The 12,895-nt window shown below is 44.5% G+C and overlaps 1 protein-coding gene across 2 annotated transcripts in view; it reads left to right on the top strand.

The window, feature by feature from the left end:
* The window catches only part of AGK (acylglycerol kinase), a 34,424-nt gene that overhangs the window by 16,849 nt on the left and 4,680 nt on the right, over positions 1 to 12,895 (top strand). For both annotated transcript variants that reach the window (XM_033057733.1, XM_033057734.1), the window contains 6 exons: positions 784 to 853; positions 1,621 to 1,700; positions 3,716 to 3,773; positions 6,060 to 6,201; positions 7,291 to 7,388; positions 10,879 to 10,949. In XM_033057733.1, coding sequence (XP_032913624.1) covers positions 784 to 853; positions 1,621 to 1,700; positions 3,716 to 3,773; positions 6,060 to 6,201; positions 7,291 to 7,388; positions 10,879 to 10,949 — 519 coding nt within the window. The remainder of the gene's footprint in view (positions 1 to 783; positions 854 to 1,620; positions 1,701 to 3,715; positions 3,774 to 6,059; positions 6,202 to 7,290; positions 7,389 to 10,878; positions 10,950 to 12,895) is intronic.

Genomic DNA, 12,895 nt, shown 5'->3' with positions numbered 1-12,895 from the left:
TCTCAGTATTGTAATCCTGATGAAACCAAGGGCAGTTTCTCCCACTGGTTCACATGAATGTTGGATCTGAAAACTGCATTTTTTCCTTGTCCAGCTGAGACACTGGAAATCTATGCAGTGTGGAAACTAAACCAAACTTTGAAAACAAGGAAGGGGTTTCAATCAAGGATATGCTTCAAGGTTTGAACATAGACCATTTAGTGGACTTAGACACTTGGGTTATGAAATCTTTGCAGCTTGAAATGACAAAGTGCCCTGGCTACTGTCCACAACTTAATGGAGACCTGAACGATATGAGCACTGCTGATAGGTAGATTTATGTTGATTAAAAACTTCAAAATAAATTAGTACATGCTAATGCAGTTCAATCTCAGACATGTGAGTTGAGACCAGTCATGCTGTCCCATTCTCTCCCAGGCTGTAATACTTGCTACTAATAGAATAAAACCATGATTTGGGTTCTTAGTGTGTTAAGTATCTGAAACAGGAGGTAACACTGCCAGGTTAGCTCAAAAAGGAGAAATATCTTAAAAGCTTAGGCTGATAATTTCTTTTTGCTTTTTGTGCATTTTGCTGTTTGTTAGGTTTTGTCATGTGTTGCAACCACCCATTTCACTTTCTGATTTCAGTTAAGTGCAGCATGTTTCCCTGGTGTGTTTACTTTTGCTGAAAAAAAACCCTAGCTGGAGATGAGTGGAATTTGCTGAAAAAAATGTAATTTTTAGGCTTATTTATTTCCTTTCTCCTGCTTGTTTTTTTAGCTTTTTTCTGTTTGTTTTACAGACATATTACTAATGCTGCATTGGCCATTTTGAAAGGAGAGACAGTTCCACTTGATGTCTTGGAGATCAAGGTGAAAGCATCTACTTACTTGGAACCCAGCATTCCTAAAACTTTCCTATTCTCATGTTTTTATGTTTACATGAACTGGTTTTCCTCTGTGTATTGCTGTTACAAATTTCAGTTTATGATATCAGCAGTTCTGCTGGCAGTCATTTCTCCACCATGTGCTATGGCATCAGGCAATCTAAACAGGATTAAAAAGCTAGAATGTCTCAACATCACCTTTCTTTGAGACTCAGAGAGTATTGATGAATCCAAAACTTACTACAGTGTTATTTCTGTAGCAATGGTAAAAGACAGCAGTAGCTGTCTGCTGATTTGGTGCATTTGTGTGTATTGTGATGTTAGTAGATTTCTTTGACAAACTGAAAAATTCAAAATTTGACTATGCCTCATATGGTTTGTGAATATTAGTTTTCTGTTCAGGTGTAGAGTGGACATTTCTGCAGCGAGAGTGTTGTGTCACTGTGCAGAGCTCCTTGCTTTTGACTAACAATCAAATCCACAAAATGAAGTGGCCATCGCTGGGTGTGCAAACTCAGGCTGCCTGTTAAAAACTTCACCTCTTATATTCCTTCCTGGAGCAGATGGAATGTACAATGCTTAAATTCTACTAAGCTTTATTGCTTTTAGCTCTTTGTCATACCTCTTCTGTGAAACTTGTGTGTAGAAGTTTAACAAAAGTTTATGTAGAAATGCTGTTTTTCCAACTTCAGAAAACAGAGTTGGAAACAAGGTAAGTGAAAGCAATTTTGCAGTGTTTGTTTTTCTTTACAGGGAGAAAAGGAACAGCCTGTGTTTGCAGTCTCTGGTTTAAGATGGGGAGCTTACAGAGATGCAGGAGTTAAAGTTAGCAAGTAAGAAAACTAAGAAAACTCTATTTTTTGAAACTGTACCCTTTTTAGCATCTATTGCCTAAAAAGACACACACCCCCCTCGCTCAAGTAAGTCTTGTTTTTGAGTGTAGGCATCTGACAGGCAGAGGCACCCACTCTTGCTAAGTGTTGCATTACACACATGGGAGTGTAAGATGTGTCAGAATTCTTGTAATTTGAAATAAACACTTATTTGGTGCTGATTTGTTAAGTATTTACTTTCTTCTTGCCTTGTGGTATCTGCTTCTGGAACTTTATTCAGATTGTAACAGAGGGGAAATCTCTCCCTTGAGTAAGGTCTAAGTAAAGTAATTGGTCATTGTTTTTTATCATCTGCCAATGAAAAGCTGCGTGTGTACTCTGAAACTCAATTCCAACAAGGGACATCAGATGCAGTAGAAATGCTGTTCAGGTTCCTGCCAGAAATGGCATGGGCTGTGCTATCTGATGACTTCTCTGAATGCTAAACTCATAATTATTGGGCTTTCTCCAAATGGACATTTAGCATGTCACTGTCTGTATATCAAATGACAGGCATTATCTGCTGAAGGAGCAGCAGAGCCAAAGCAGCTCACTCCCCAAACTCTCATGGAGGAAATGCAGCTGTAAGAAAATACCATGTGCCTTTGTCAGGAATGAAGAGGTAGCAAACCTCTAGAGTCTGTCAGGCAAATATTGAGAGGTGATGGGGATGGGGCAGATGCAGTAAATGGTCAGGTTGTTTGTCCCTGGGAACATTCTTAGTAGGCTGTGTAGGTGCTGACTTGGCTGTGCTGCAGGCTCTCCTGCTAATTGCAGCCCCCAGTTCAAGAAGTGCACTTCTTTCTGCTCTGCACTCCTGCTGGGCTTCCTGCCCATGCCCTGGTTTTCTCCTGGTGTCAGCCTTTACATCTTTCCCTGCAGCACTTCCCTTTTGTAAGAGTCCTCTGGGCTCAGTGCTGGAGGCATGACAGCACCTTTGGTACGTGAGGCACACAAACATCCTCAAGCCTTGCTTCCTTCCATAAATGTTTTTGAATGCAGAGAAGCATGTCCAGCTTGGAAAGCACTTCAGCAACAAGGTGCTTGGAGTCTGCTTGGAACAAAATCCTTGTGTGCTTGTCCTATTTTTATACTTTCCCACTTCATCCACTTTTGCTCCCTATGAGAGATCGGTTGTTGGACTAAAAACATTTGGTGTGTTCCAGTGCAGCTGATCTTAAACTGAAAAGACCTCAAGGGAGTTAAGCCATAAGACACAGTTCCAGAAGTGTGTTTGACTATCCCTCTGCTCAGGACTGTGCTGCTGGAGAACTGGTGCTGTTTTGTGTTACTATTTTGCAGATAATTTCATGGCTTGAGGGGAGTGATGGCACAGTTGCATGCCTTAATGGTTAATGAGATCCTTAGATCTGCAGTACTCTTGAGCTGGTGGTGTTTAATGTGCTTTGTTGACCCTCTTTGGTGAAAGACAGTGATCAAAATGTGAGCCAAGTCTTCCTAAATACAGTCACATCTTTAGATTCTATACAGTGCTCTGTGGCTGGCAGGATTTTTATTGTGTAAAACCCTGAATTCAATGTGAGAATCCTTTGGGACTAATGAATGTTTACTGATTCTTTTGTCACTGAAGCTTTTGGGTTTTTGTTTGGTTCCTCCAACCTTTGCTGTATTGCATGTTGTGGAAATGCACACCACCAGCTGTTAGACCACAGACCTTCAAATCATCCCCAGTTGTCTCAAATAACAAAGTAAAATTCTGATAGTGAGATATCCTGCTGCCTGTAGTGAAGATTATACACTGCATTTTGGTGAATTGTAACTCAGGATAGAGATGTCACTGCTAGGCTGCTGGTGATGTGTAGAAGCTGTCTTACAGTATCAAAAAACTCAAGGTTGTCAGGGAGCAATAACTCAGTGGCAAACGAGTCTGTGTGCTCTGACTCCATGCAAGGTTTCTCCCTTTCCCAGTATTGACCCCTGGATATCTTAGAAGTTCTATTTCTGTTCTTTTTCAGGTACTGGTACCTTGGGCCTCTGAAAACCCAAGCAGCTCATTTTTTCAGTACATTTAAGGTAAACATTAGTTGTGAGGAAGGTGTTTTTGTTTGGGAAATGAACAGGCTGACTTTGCTTTGTATAATCTATCTGTAAGATTTTGTGAAGGATTCTGGTAGCAATATAAAATGGGACTAAAACTCGTTAAAAAGTCTGCCAATTGATAGACTTATTTCTGAAGGGAAGAAGGGGAAGAGAAATACCTCTAAAAATTTCTTTTAAATTTCTTTGCTCCAAAATCACCAGGGGACTCCAATAACCTGTAAAACTGGTGAGCAGCAGTGGTGAAGTGCTAAAGTACTCAGCCACCTTTTCTCAACAGTCTTTGTAATAACGTTTCACTCTGATTTATTCTTTTGGCAGAAGGGTCTATAATTAGACTGCTATGCACATTGATAATCAGGCTTCCTTGTGTAGTAAAATGAACGTGAAGATGAATAGCTTTTATCTCGCCTTAAACTTTTCTGTTGCTTAAAATTGATCCTGGAAAGATTAAAATTTGACCTGCATGAAAGGTAAGGCATTTTCATTCACGTGGTTTTCCTGTTCTCTGAACATATAAGGAACCTCATGAAAGGCAGTGAAAGTACCCAGGAGCTGGTAGAGTAGATCAAATAGTGCAGTCTAGCCATGCTGTCTGTGACAGTGCCAATGTTTCCTTTATAGGAAACTCCTGTAAAGGGGGACTTAATATCGATGTATCCAGGAAAGTTGGGGTGGGTTCCCCCGCTCTCCATGCCCAGAAAATTTGATGTTATGCTTCTGTGTTCTGGCCTTCTAGGTAGAAACCTATTCTTCATTTCTGTCCACCTCCTTTCTCACTTCCTTTGAGTCTTTAGGCTCAGCAGGGGGTGGTGATAGTGGATTTTTCTGATGAGCTATTAATTGTACATTAAAAAGATCTTTTTAACCTGCTGAAGGCTAAAGAGAAGTGCTCACTTTTTCAGCCATCTAAATAGAGAACTTTCTACCTGATCTCACCTAATTGTGGTATTCATTGCCTTATGTGCCTCTTAGGTTATCATTTAATTTCTACAAGAAGTGGCTGTAGCCTGTTGAGTTTAATCTCTTCCTGGTTTGTGTTTGCTGCTCCACACTTCATATTTTCTGGTTTTACTGTGGGTATCTTTTGAAACAGGATGACCTGTAGCTGAAAAAAAGCATAACGGGAAATATCACCTCAGATACTGGTAGGGGCATTGTTGTGAGTGTTACCATCTCTTCTAAAATACCCAGGCTAAAATTATCACAGCATTGCTGCTTTTCCATTTAATCATTAATATTTATTGTTTGTGTACTGTCCTACTGACACAACCTCTGTCTGTCCTGCTTATTATGTAAGTATGAGTGTGGAGTCTTTCTTTGCTCTCAGAGGTGTGAGGTGAATTAGTTTAACAACCTGTGCTATATGATACAAAAGTACTTCTGAAGTTTTGTACATAGAAAAACAATTGTACTGAGTTCATGTGGGCTTTTGGCTGTGTTGTTTTAGTATATAAAAACCAATTAAATGATTCTCTCCCTAAGTCCTGTGTTTGGAGCATTTTGAAAATTATTTTCAAAGTAATGACAGGAAATAAACTTTGTCAGCATCTGGAGATATTTCAAAAGATATTTTCAAAAGGTTCTTCTGTAGCCCTGGTACTGGAATCTGAAATATCACCAAGAATAATGTGTTAGTACTTTTTTTTTTTAAGATGCTTTATAGAGCTCATTTGCCCTGCCTTAAGAGCTTGTTGCTGTTTATAAGCACCTGACTATCAAGTCAGGTCTGGAGTTGCTGGAGAACAAAGCCTGTCAGGTTTTAGTGCCCCTTGGCATTGTAGTCTCTGTCTGCACTGATCCCACTGAGCAGTTGCTCTTTGAGGTTGCCTTTGTGCCATGCAGAAGCCAGCTGTGCTTTCAGACATTACTGTTGAGCTGGCTGGTGTGGGTTGTTCCCTCCAGCCAGAAGCAGCTGTGTCACCCTGCCACACATCAGGAGCAAAGGAAACATCCCTTCACCCTCTGTTCATAGAGGGAGAAATGCCCTCATTTCTGTGCAGGGAAGGATTAGATTAATGGATTTGGGATCTGTGGGTAGTCTGTTTGAAACTGCAGAAATGTCATCTCACCAATGAACCTGGAGACTGGAGAGCCATCAAGTAGGCTGAGGCAGTGGGGAGGGGTCTGAGTAGCTCTTCAGAGCTACATGTGAATACACAATAAATAGGCTACAGGACTAAACAGAATAAACAGGTAATGCCTTAATGCTAAACAAAATGCCCTTTTATCTTCTGTCTTTTTTTTCCATGTAAATCCAAGGAGTGGCCTCAGATACATCAAGCTGCTCTTGCATACTTGGGTCCAACTGAGAGACCTCCAGAAGAGCCAGATGAGACATCCAGGCCTCATTTCTTTGTGAGGCTTTACAGAAAATTTCGATCATGCTGCTTATCTTCAAAAGGTGGGCTGGGTTTGTTCTGGCCTAAACTCACATGCAGGCTCTACTCCTCTAACAGATCCAGGGGTCTGGTGTGTGGAGGGCATGTCTACTTTACTGTCTTTTTATCACTGTTATTTATTTGCTTGTTTCCTTTTTTTATTTATTTAAACTTCAGTTTTTGCCAAGACACTTATACTGACATCTGTCAGAAGTGGAACAGAGTAGTCCTGCCAGTGTTTGTGGTCTCATAAACAAATACTCATTTGTAAAGAACCCAGGGCATTCCCTGGGCTCACAGTTGCCATTGCAGTGGAGGCATCCATAGAGGATACTTGGCACTTTTGGATGAGCTTCTTGAAATCTTTTTCCAGCAGAATGGCTTCTTAGTGAGCTGGGGAGAGAGGAGCAGCCCTTGTTTTCCAGGGTGGGGAGAGTTGCTGACACAGAGCAGCAGATGTTACTTTAAATAGAACAGTAAAATTTGGGCCATGCAGAAGCTCTGAATTTCACTTAGTATGTTAAACTCTTTCTGTACCATAAACTCTGTGTTCTCTGAGCCTCTCTTGGGTTGGGCTGTTGTCTGGGCAGTGCACATGGCAGGCCACAAAAGGAAGGAGAGTGGGTATTTGGCACAGTCTGGTGCAAAGATCTTGTTCTTCCTTGGCTAGCAGAGGTGATTCATGCAGGAGCAGGAACCAAGTGAGATATGGATATGAGAACTGTACTGTGGAGCTGCCTCCTGTAGAAAATGTCTTACCACAGCCTCCTGAACACTGGGATTCCGTTTTTTTTCCCTGTAGAGCATTTCATGGGTTTTCTAAATGTTTTGGTCACCAGCCCAGGAGATCTGTTAATCCCTGGACATAAAGACTCACAGGGCTGTGATGTTCTGTGCTTGGCAGTCTTTTCTGCTGCTGTGTAAATGCTGATGGTATTTTTTCTTTTCTTCAGTACTCCCAAGCTCCCTTTTAATTTTTGAAGATTTTGGCATTTTAGAGAAGCAAAACTAGTGGCCAAAATGGCCCAGACTGATTTTTATATCTGGCATCTGTTTCATCTGTGTAATTAAATTCCACTTGATGATTGATACCTTCTCTTCTTGATGTGCAGAATCCTCCCAGGAGGTAGCCCCTGAGGACTGGGAAGAACTGAAGCTGTCCACCATTGAGCTTTCCATTGCAACTCAGAACAGGCAGCTTGATCTAACAGTAAGTCCATAACATACAGTAAATTCACGAATACAAGCCGCACTGACTATAAGCCGCATCTCTGGGTGTTGGCAAATATTTTGGTTTTTGTCCATAGATAAGCCGCACACGAATATAAGCCGCTCTGTCGTTCGCAGCGAGGACCCGCGTGCAATTAGTAACAGAACCGCGGGAGGGCGGGGTTTACTGGCTGAGCTAAGGCTGTGCAGGCTCGGCCCGCTAGGGGCCGCTGACGGGGCCAGGTGGTCCAGCACGGTGCTGCAGCTCGGGGCCGGCCGCCGCTGCCCCTGGGCTCGGTCACCCCGGGTCGGCGCTGCCCCGCGGTGGCAGGCAGGGACGGAGCTTCCCCTGCTCCTACGGCAGCGGCGGCGGGCGGGGACGGAGCTTTCCCGCGCCCGTGGCGCCGGCGGCGGGCAGGGACGGAGTTTCCCCGCTCCTGCCGCGGCGGCGGCGGGCGGGGACAAAGCACCCCGTCGGCTCCCCGAGCCGCGGCAATGGCTGCGCGGGGCTCCCGTCGGCTCCCCGAGCCGCGGCAATGGCTGCGCGGGGCTCCCGTCGGCTCCCCGAGCCGCGGCAATGGCTGCGCGGGGCTCCCGTCGGCTCCCCGAGCCGCGGCAATGGCTGCGCGGGGCTCCCGTCGGCTCCCCGAGCCGCGGCAATGGCTGCGCGGGGCTCCCGTCGGCTCCCCGGGCCACAGCAATGGCGGCGCGCGCTTCCCCCCCCCTCCCCGGGCCACAGCAATGGCGGCGCCGGCTTCCCCCCCCCCTCCCCGGGCCGCGGTAGGGGCGGCCCGGGTCCCCCCTCTCCTCCCCGGGCCGCGGTAGGGGCGGCCCGGGTCCCCCCTCTCCTCCCCGGGCCGCGGTAGGGGCGGCCCGGGTCCCCCCTCTCCTCCCCGGGCCGCGGTAGGGGCGGCCCGGGTCCCCCCTCTCCTCCCCGGGCCGCGGTAGGGGCGGCCCGGGTCCCCCCCCCCCCTCCCCCGGCCGCGGTAGGGGCAGCCCGGGTCCCCCCTCTCCTCCCCGAGCTGCAGCAATGGCGGCGCCGGGCCCCCCCCCGTCTCTCCCCTGGGCTGTGGCAGAGGAGGAAAGAGAGCTCTCCTGCCTCTCTCCCCGCCCCCCGTGCTGCCTACAGGGAGCCAGGCTCCACCCGCGGTGCAACAAAGTAGCGATTTGTAACAATCGCAAAATGCCGACTTTGCAGCTGCTCGGCTCAGCACTCTGGCAGGCACTTCTGAGGTTGTATTAGCCGCTCCTGATTATTAGCCGCATTTCCGGTTTAGGAGCAAAATCTTAGTCAAATTGGTGCGGCTTGTATTCGTGAAATTACTGTAATTGGATTCCAAATGCTGCCTGCCCACACTTTTCCTGTCTTGCTAAACTCCCATTCTTGTGTCTATAGAAATAACATTTAACTCCCTCATGCAAGAAGAGGTCTGTGCTTGAATCCAGCAATGGACAAGTTTCAGAGCCAGTGTGAAAGCCCTGGGGACCAATGTAAAACTGGGATGCAGTGGGATCAGAAGGAATTTGTACAAGGTTTCAGCAGCCTAACAGGAGTTTTAGGATTGCCCATGAATAAACAAAGCACCAAGAAGCATTCCTTTCCCTCCTCACCTACGTGAGAGTGATTCTCTTTTATGAACTGCTGCTAGAAGGAAGCTGAGCCTGAGTGTCTGGCTGGAATTTGGGATTTTTCTCTCTTTTTTAGACTTGCAGAGTGGAGATAAAAATAATTGGTACTAGGGGAAAGACAGGGGCTACACTGATTTAAAGGAAAGGAAGTGCAGGTGGTTGAAAGAATAGAAGGTAGCAAATGAACTGTTCCTGTCATAACCTTCTCAGCATGTTCATGCTGTTCATTCACTGGTTTAGAACCTGTCTTTGGCCTTATGCCTGTGTTTTGGTTCAATTTTACTGCTGTGAAAGCCGTTTGGATAGATGTCAGTCTTTAATTTTACAGGAAAATGCTAACAGTGATCCTATACTCATGAGCTTCCCTTCATTTCCTTCTCAAGGCTACAGGAAACCCTTGCCACTATACTCAGGTTAACAGGAGATGTTGAACTTAGTGCACCATATTTCTTCCTTAGAATTCAGGGTCTTGAAGGACATGAAAACCTGAATTATATTGATGTGTTATCTTGTAGGATCAGACTAAAAAAAAAAACAAACAGGCCAATGCAATTTTTTTAATGTTCTCCTGGTTTCTCCTGAGAATGTACCACATGAACTTTAGTTTCTTCTTTGTTGTGGTTTATAATTTGGTCAGTGTCCTAGTAATGGTAGAAGCTAGACAGAGACTAGTATTTGGGTATTTTTTGTGGTTTCTAGGTGGCACTTGAACACAACACTGATTGTTGAACTGGGTTGGAGCCAGTGATGTTAAGTGAAAACAGACCTTCCAAAAACAGAAAAAGTATCTGACTGCCACAAACTAGCCCTTATGCTCTTTCTGTATTTTGGTTTGTTTTGTCTCCCTTAGGCCTTCAAGATGCACTTTAATAAAAGAAGGAAGTGATGTAGAGTTCTCAGGTCTCTTGCATAGCCTAGAAAAATAGACAAGTTCATGTTAGGCCAGCTGTACATTCCTGTTTCTAGAGTTGGAAGTATCTTGATACTGCATCTCTTTTTCTACACATATGGATTCCTTATTGCATTAAAGTCCCTCTCTTGAAGCCATTGTCCATGTAGCCTCAAAGCTGAGCAGCAGCTCTCTGGAATCAATACCAGGCCATATCTGCTGCCTGCTGCCAGCCCCTGTCTCTGTGTCTCACCTCAGATTCATGCAGAGGCTGCCCCATTGAAGAGAAGCTGATAAAGCCTGCAGCTCAGGCAGTGCCTCTGCAGAAGAGCAAAGGAATAAACCAAGTTACACTAATAGATGCATTTATTTTTACTTCTGTCATTTTGATTGCATCTGCACTAGGACTTTTGCCAGGACAGAAATATTAAAATAAGTAAAAGAATAACTTGCATCTTAATCAAAGTTGCTTTCCTGGAAAAAGCTGTACTGTATACTCAGTTTAAGGGCAGGCTGTAAATAGGAGAGAAGCTAAGTAAGGCATTTAAAAGATTGTTACCAAGGACTTTGATTCCAATTTGTATTGTTTAAAATTATCATACTGTGGTATTTGGTGGCCAAATGTTGTATCATTACACTATTGCTTAAATTCATGAAAGACCCATTGAACAGAAATTAAATAAGTAAACCTCAGAGATCTGTTATTGTCTTTAATTGTCACAAGAAGCCAAACGTGTGACTCATTGTTTTGCTTCTTGTGGTATTTATTGAATATTCATTAATGGGAGAATACTGTCTGTAATTTCTAATTCAGATCCCAAGTTAAGATTTGAATAAAGCATGAAAAGCAGAAATGCATCTTCTGCTTCCTTTTGTGGGACAAAGGACTGGCCATTGTGTGAACATATTGCAGTATCCTGGGTGTGGCATTTTCAAATGTTAACTGCTTGATTTCTGAATCCTTTTTGCACAGCGCACTGAGGACTTCATGGACATTTGCATTGAAGCAGAGAGTATCAGCAAAGGGCAGTTTGTTCAGAGAGGGTGAGTATGGGAAGGCTGCAAAAAGGGAGCAGGATCTCTGAAAAGTGTGCTGGCTTTCTCTCATGCTGTGCTGCAAAATTCAGAAGCAGAGGACTGCCAAGCACACCAGTCAGTACTGCTTCACAGGGACTAATACTTCTGTTCTTTAAAATTCTTATTCTTCTTCTGTTTCTGTAAACAAGGCAGAACTCCAGAACCTAGAGTGTCAGTATTCAGAACCTGGAGTCCTTCCTAGCTTCTGAGTTTGCTATACCTTTCATCTTTTCCTCTGTTGCTGTAAGTCAGTACTGCTTGCATATTGCTGTCCTTTCTGAGCTTTACAGGCAGCTGTGCAGACTTAGCCCAGAATCTTTTAGTCCTCTCTGCTCAGTGGATTGAGAGGTGGGTCACAGAGCTGGTATGTTTGTACCAGTGGTACCTGAGAATTCTTGAACTGTGATTAAAAAGGCCCTCTTCTAAGAAAAGAGCTTCCTTGCCTCAACAGCTGATGTGAGGAATTAGGTCTGTGCTGGAAGAACTTTGGAAGATGTGAATTTAAACAGGGACTTGAAGCAAATGTGTTGGTCCTGCTTGTATGTGGAATAAGAAGGCTACAGGTGTGAAGAAGCAGAGTGTGGAGAATGTTATGCTTGCTTTATGCTTGTGATGTTGTCTTGCAGTGTGCTTTTTCCTCCTGCTCTCACAAAACACGTATCAGAGCTGCCTTTTCCAGCTCCTTCTTACAGTCCCACTCACAAATACATTGTGTCTTCAGAGCAGGTTTTACCAGCAACAGATTTTCCTGCTAGATCCAAGGGAGCGCCTCTCCATAGTGCCCTTTAATTTGTTGTTTTCTGAGTCTTTGAGCTCCCTCTAGTGAAATCAATGGGAGAATTTCGAGTGCCCTTTTTTTACCTCCTTGTCATCACCCTAATAATTCCTGCAAGATACTTGTTTGTGATACTAATGGCAACTCAGGCCCCTTATTTGAGCCTCCCAGGATCCTCAGTGGGAATAGACTCTTCTGACCTATGTAAGTCACCTACAACTGCTTTTAAATTGCATGAGCATGTGGACCATGGTTGGTTGGGACTGATTTGTTTGCTTTGAAGGCTACAGAGGGAAAGGAGGAAGTGGTTTTCCTATTAGAAGCAAGGGGAATCTGGTCTCCTAAAGGAGAGAGATAAAGATGTTGGTCTGGGTTCTTGAACACTGAAAAATGTAGATGAGCTTGTGTGACTTGAGGGAGGCATATTCAAGTGTATTCCCAGTGTAAATAATACCTTCTGTGTTGACTGGACGTGCTTCCTGCAGTAGTGTGGCACATTTTCTGACTGCAGTTACAGTGTCGTGCAGAAAAATCCTCTGAGGAGCATTACCACTGCCCTGCTGTTGAGAGCTAATTAGAGGCAGTACTGAGAGCTTTGAGCTGTTCAAGCAAAGTTCAGAGAAACAAGCTCTTTTGATTAAATAGTGCCAAAAAGCCTGTAGGTAACAGAGAAAGACAAAGAGGGCTGTGGGGCATGGGGGAGCAGTGGGAGGGGATGGTTAGTTGTACGGAGAGGAGTCACAGCAGAAAAAAGGTTCCCTGTTTTTTCAAGGCAGAATCAGGGTGTGTTCAGAGGTCCCACTGTGCCTTTGCCAGCTGGGTTTGAGTTAAGCCCATTATCAAAGGCCCCCCCATTGCCTAGCACCAACAGGGTTTGTCTTTGGAAATGTGTGAAATAGCTCTTTCTTTTTCTTCTTTTTTTAGTGTGTAGTTTAAATACCAGAATATGGGGGGTTGAAAAAGGTTTTTAGGGGAAATACCTTACCAGTGCAGATACCAAGGGTTTTTATATTGGAGAGGGCACTGACATGAGCTGATGAGAACTGATGGGTCACACAGAGAAAACCACACATCCAGCAGGAAACTACCATGGAGGCTCAGGCAGTGTGTGTGTCTGGGGAGGTGTGGGGGTGCATCA

This window comes from Catharus ustulatus, chromosome 4 (genome assembly GCF_009819885.2).
Source record: "Catharus ustulatus isolate bCatUst1 chromosome 4, bCatUst1.pri.v2, whole genome shotgun sequence".
NCBI classification, from domain to species: Eukaryota; Metazoa; Chordata; class Aves; order Passeriformes; family Turdidae; genus Catharus; species Catharus ustulatus.
This window is presented reverse-complemented; position numbering and strand designations above follow the sequence as displayed.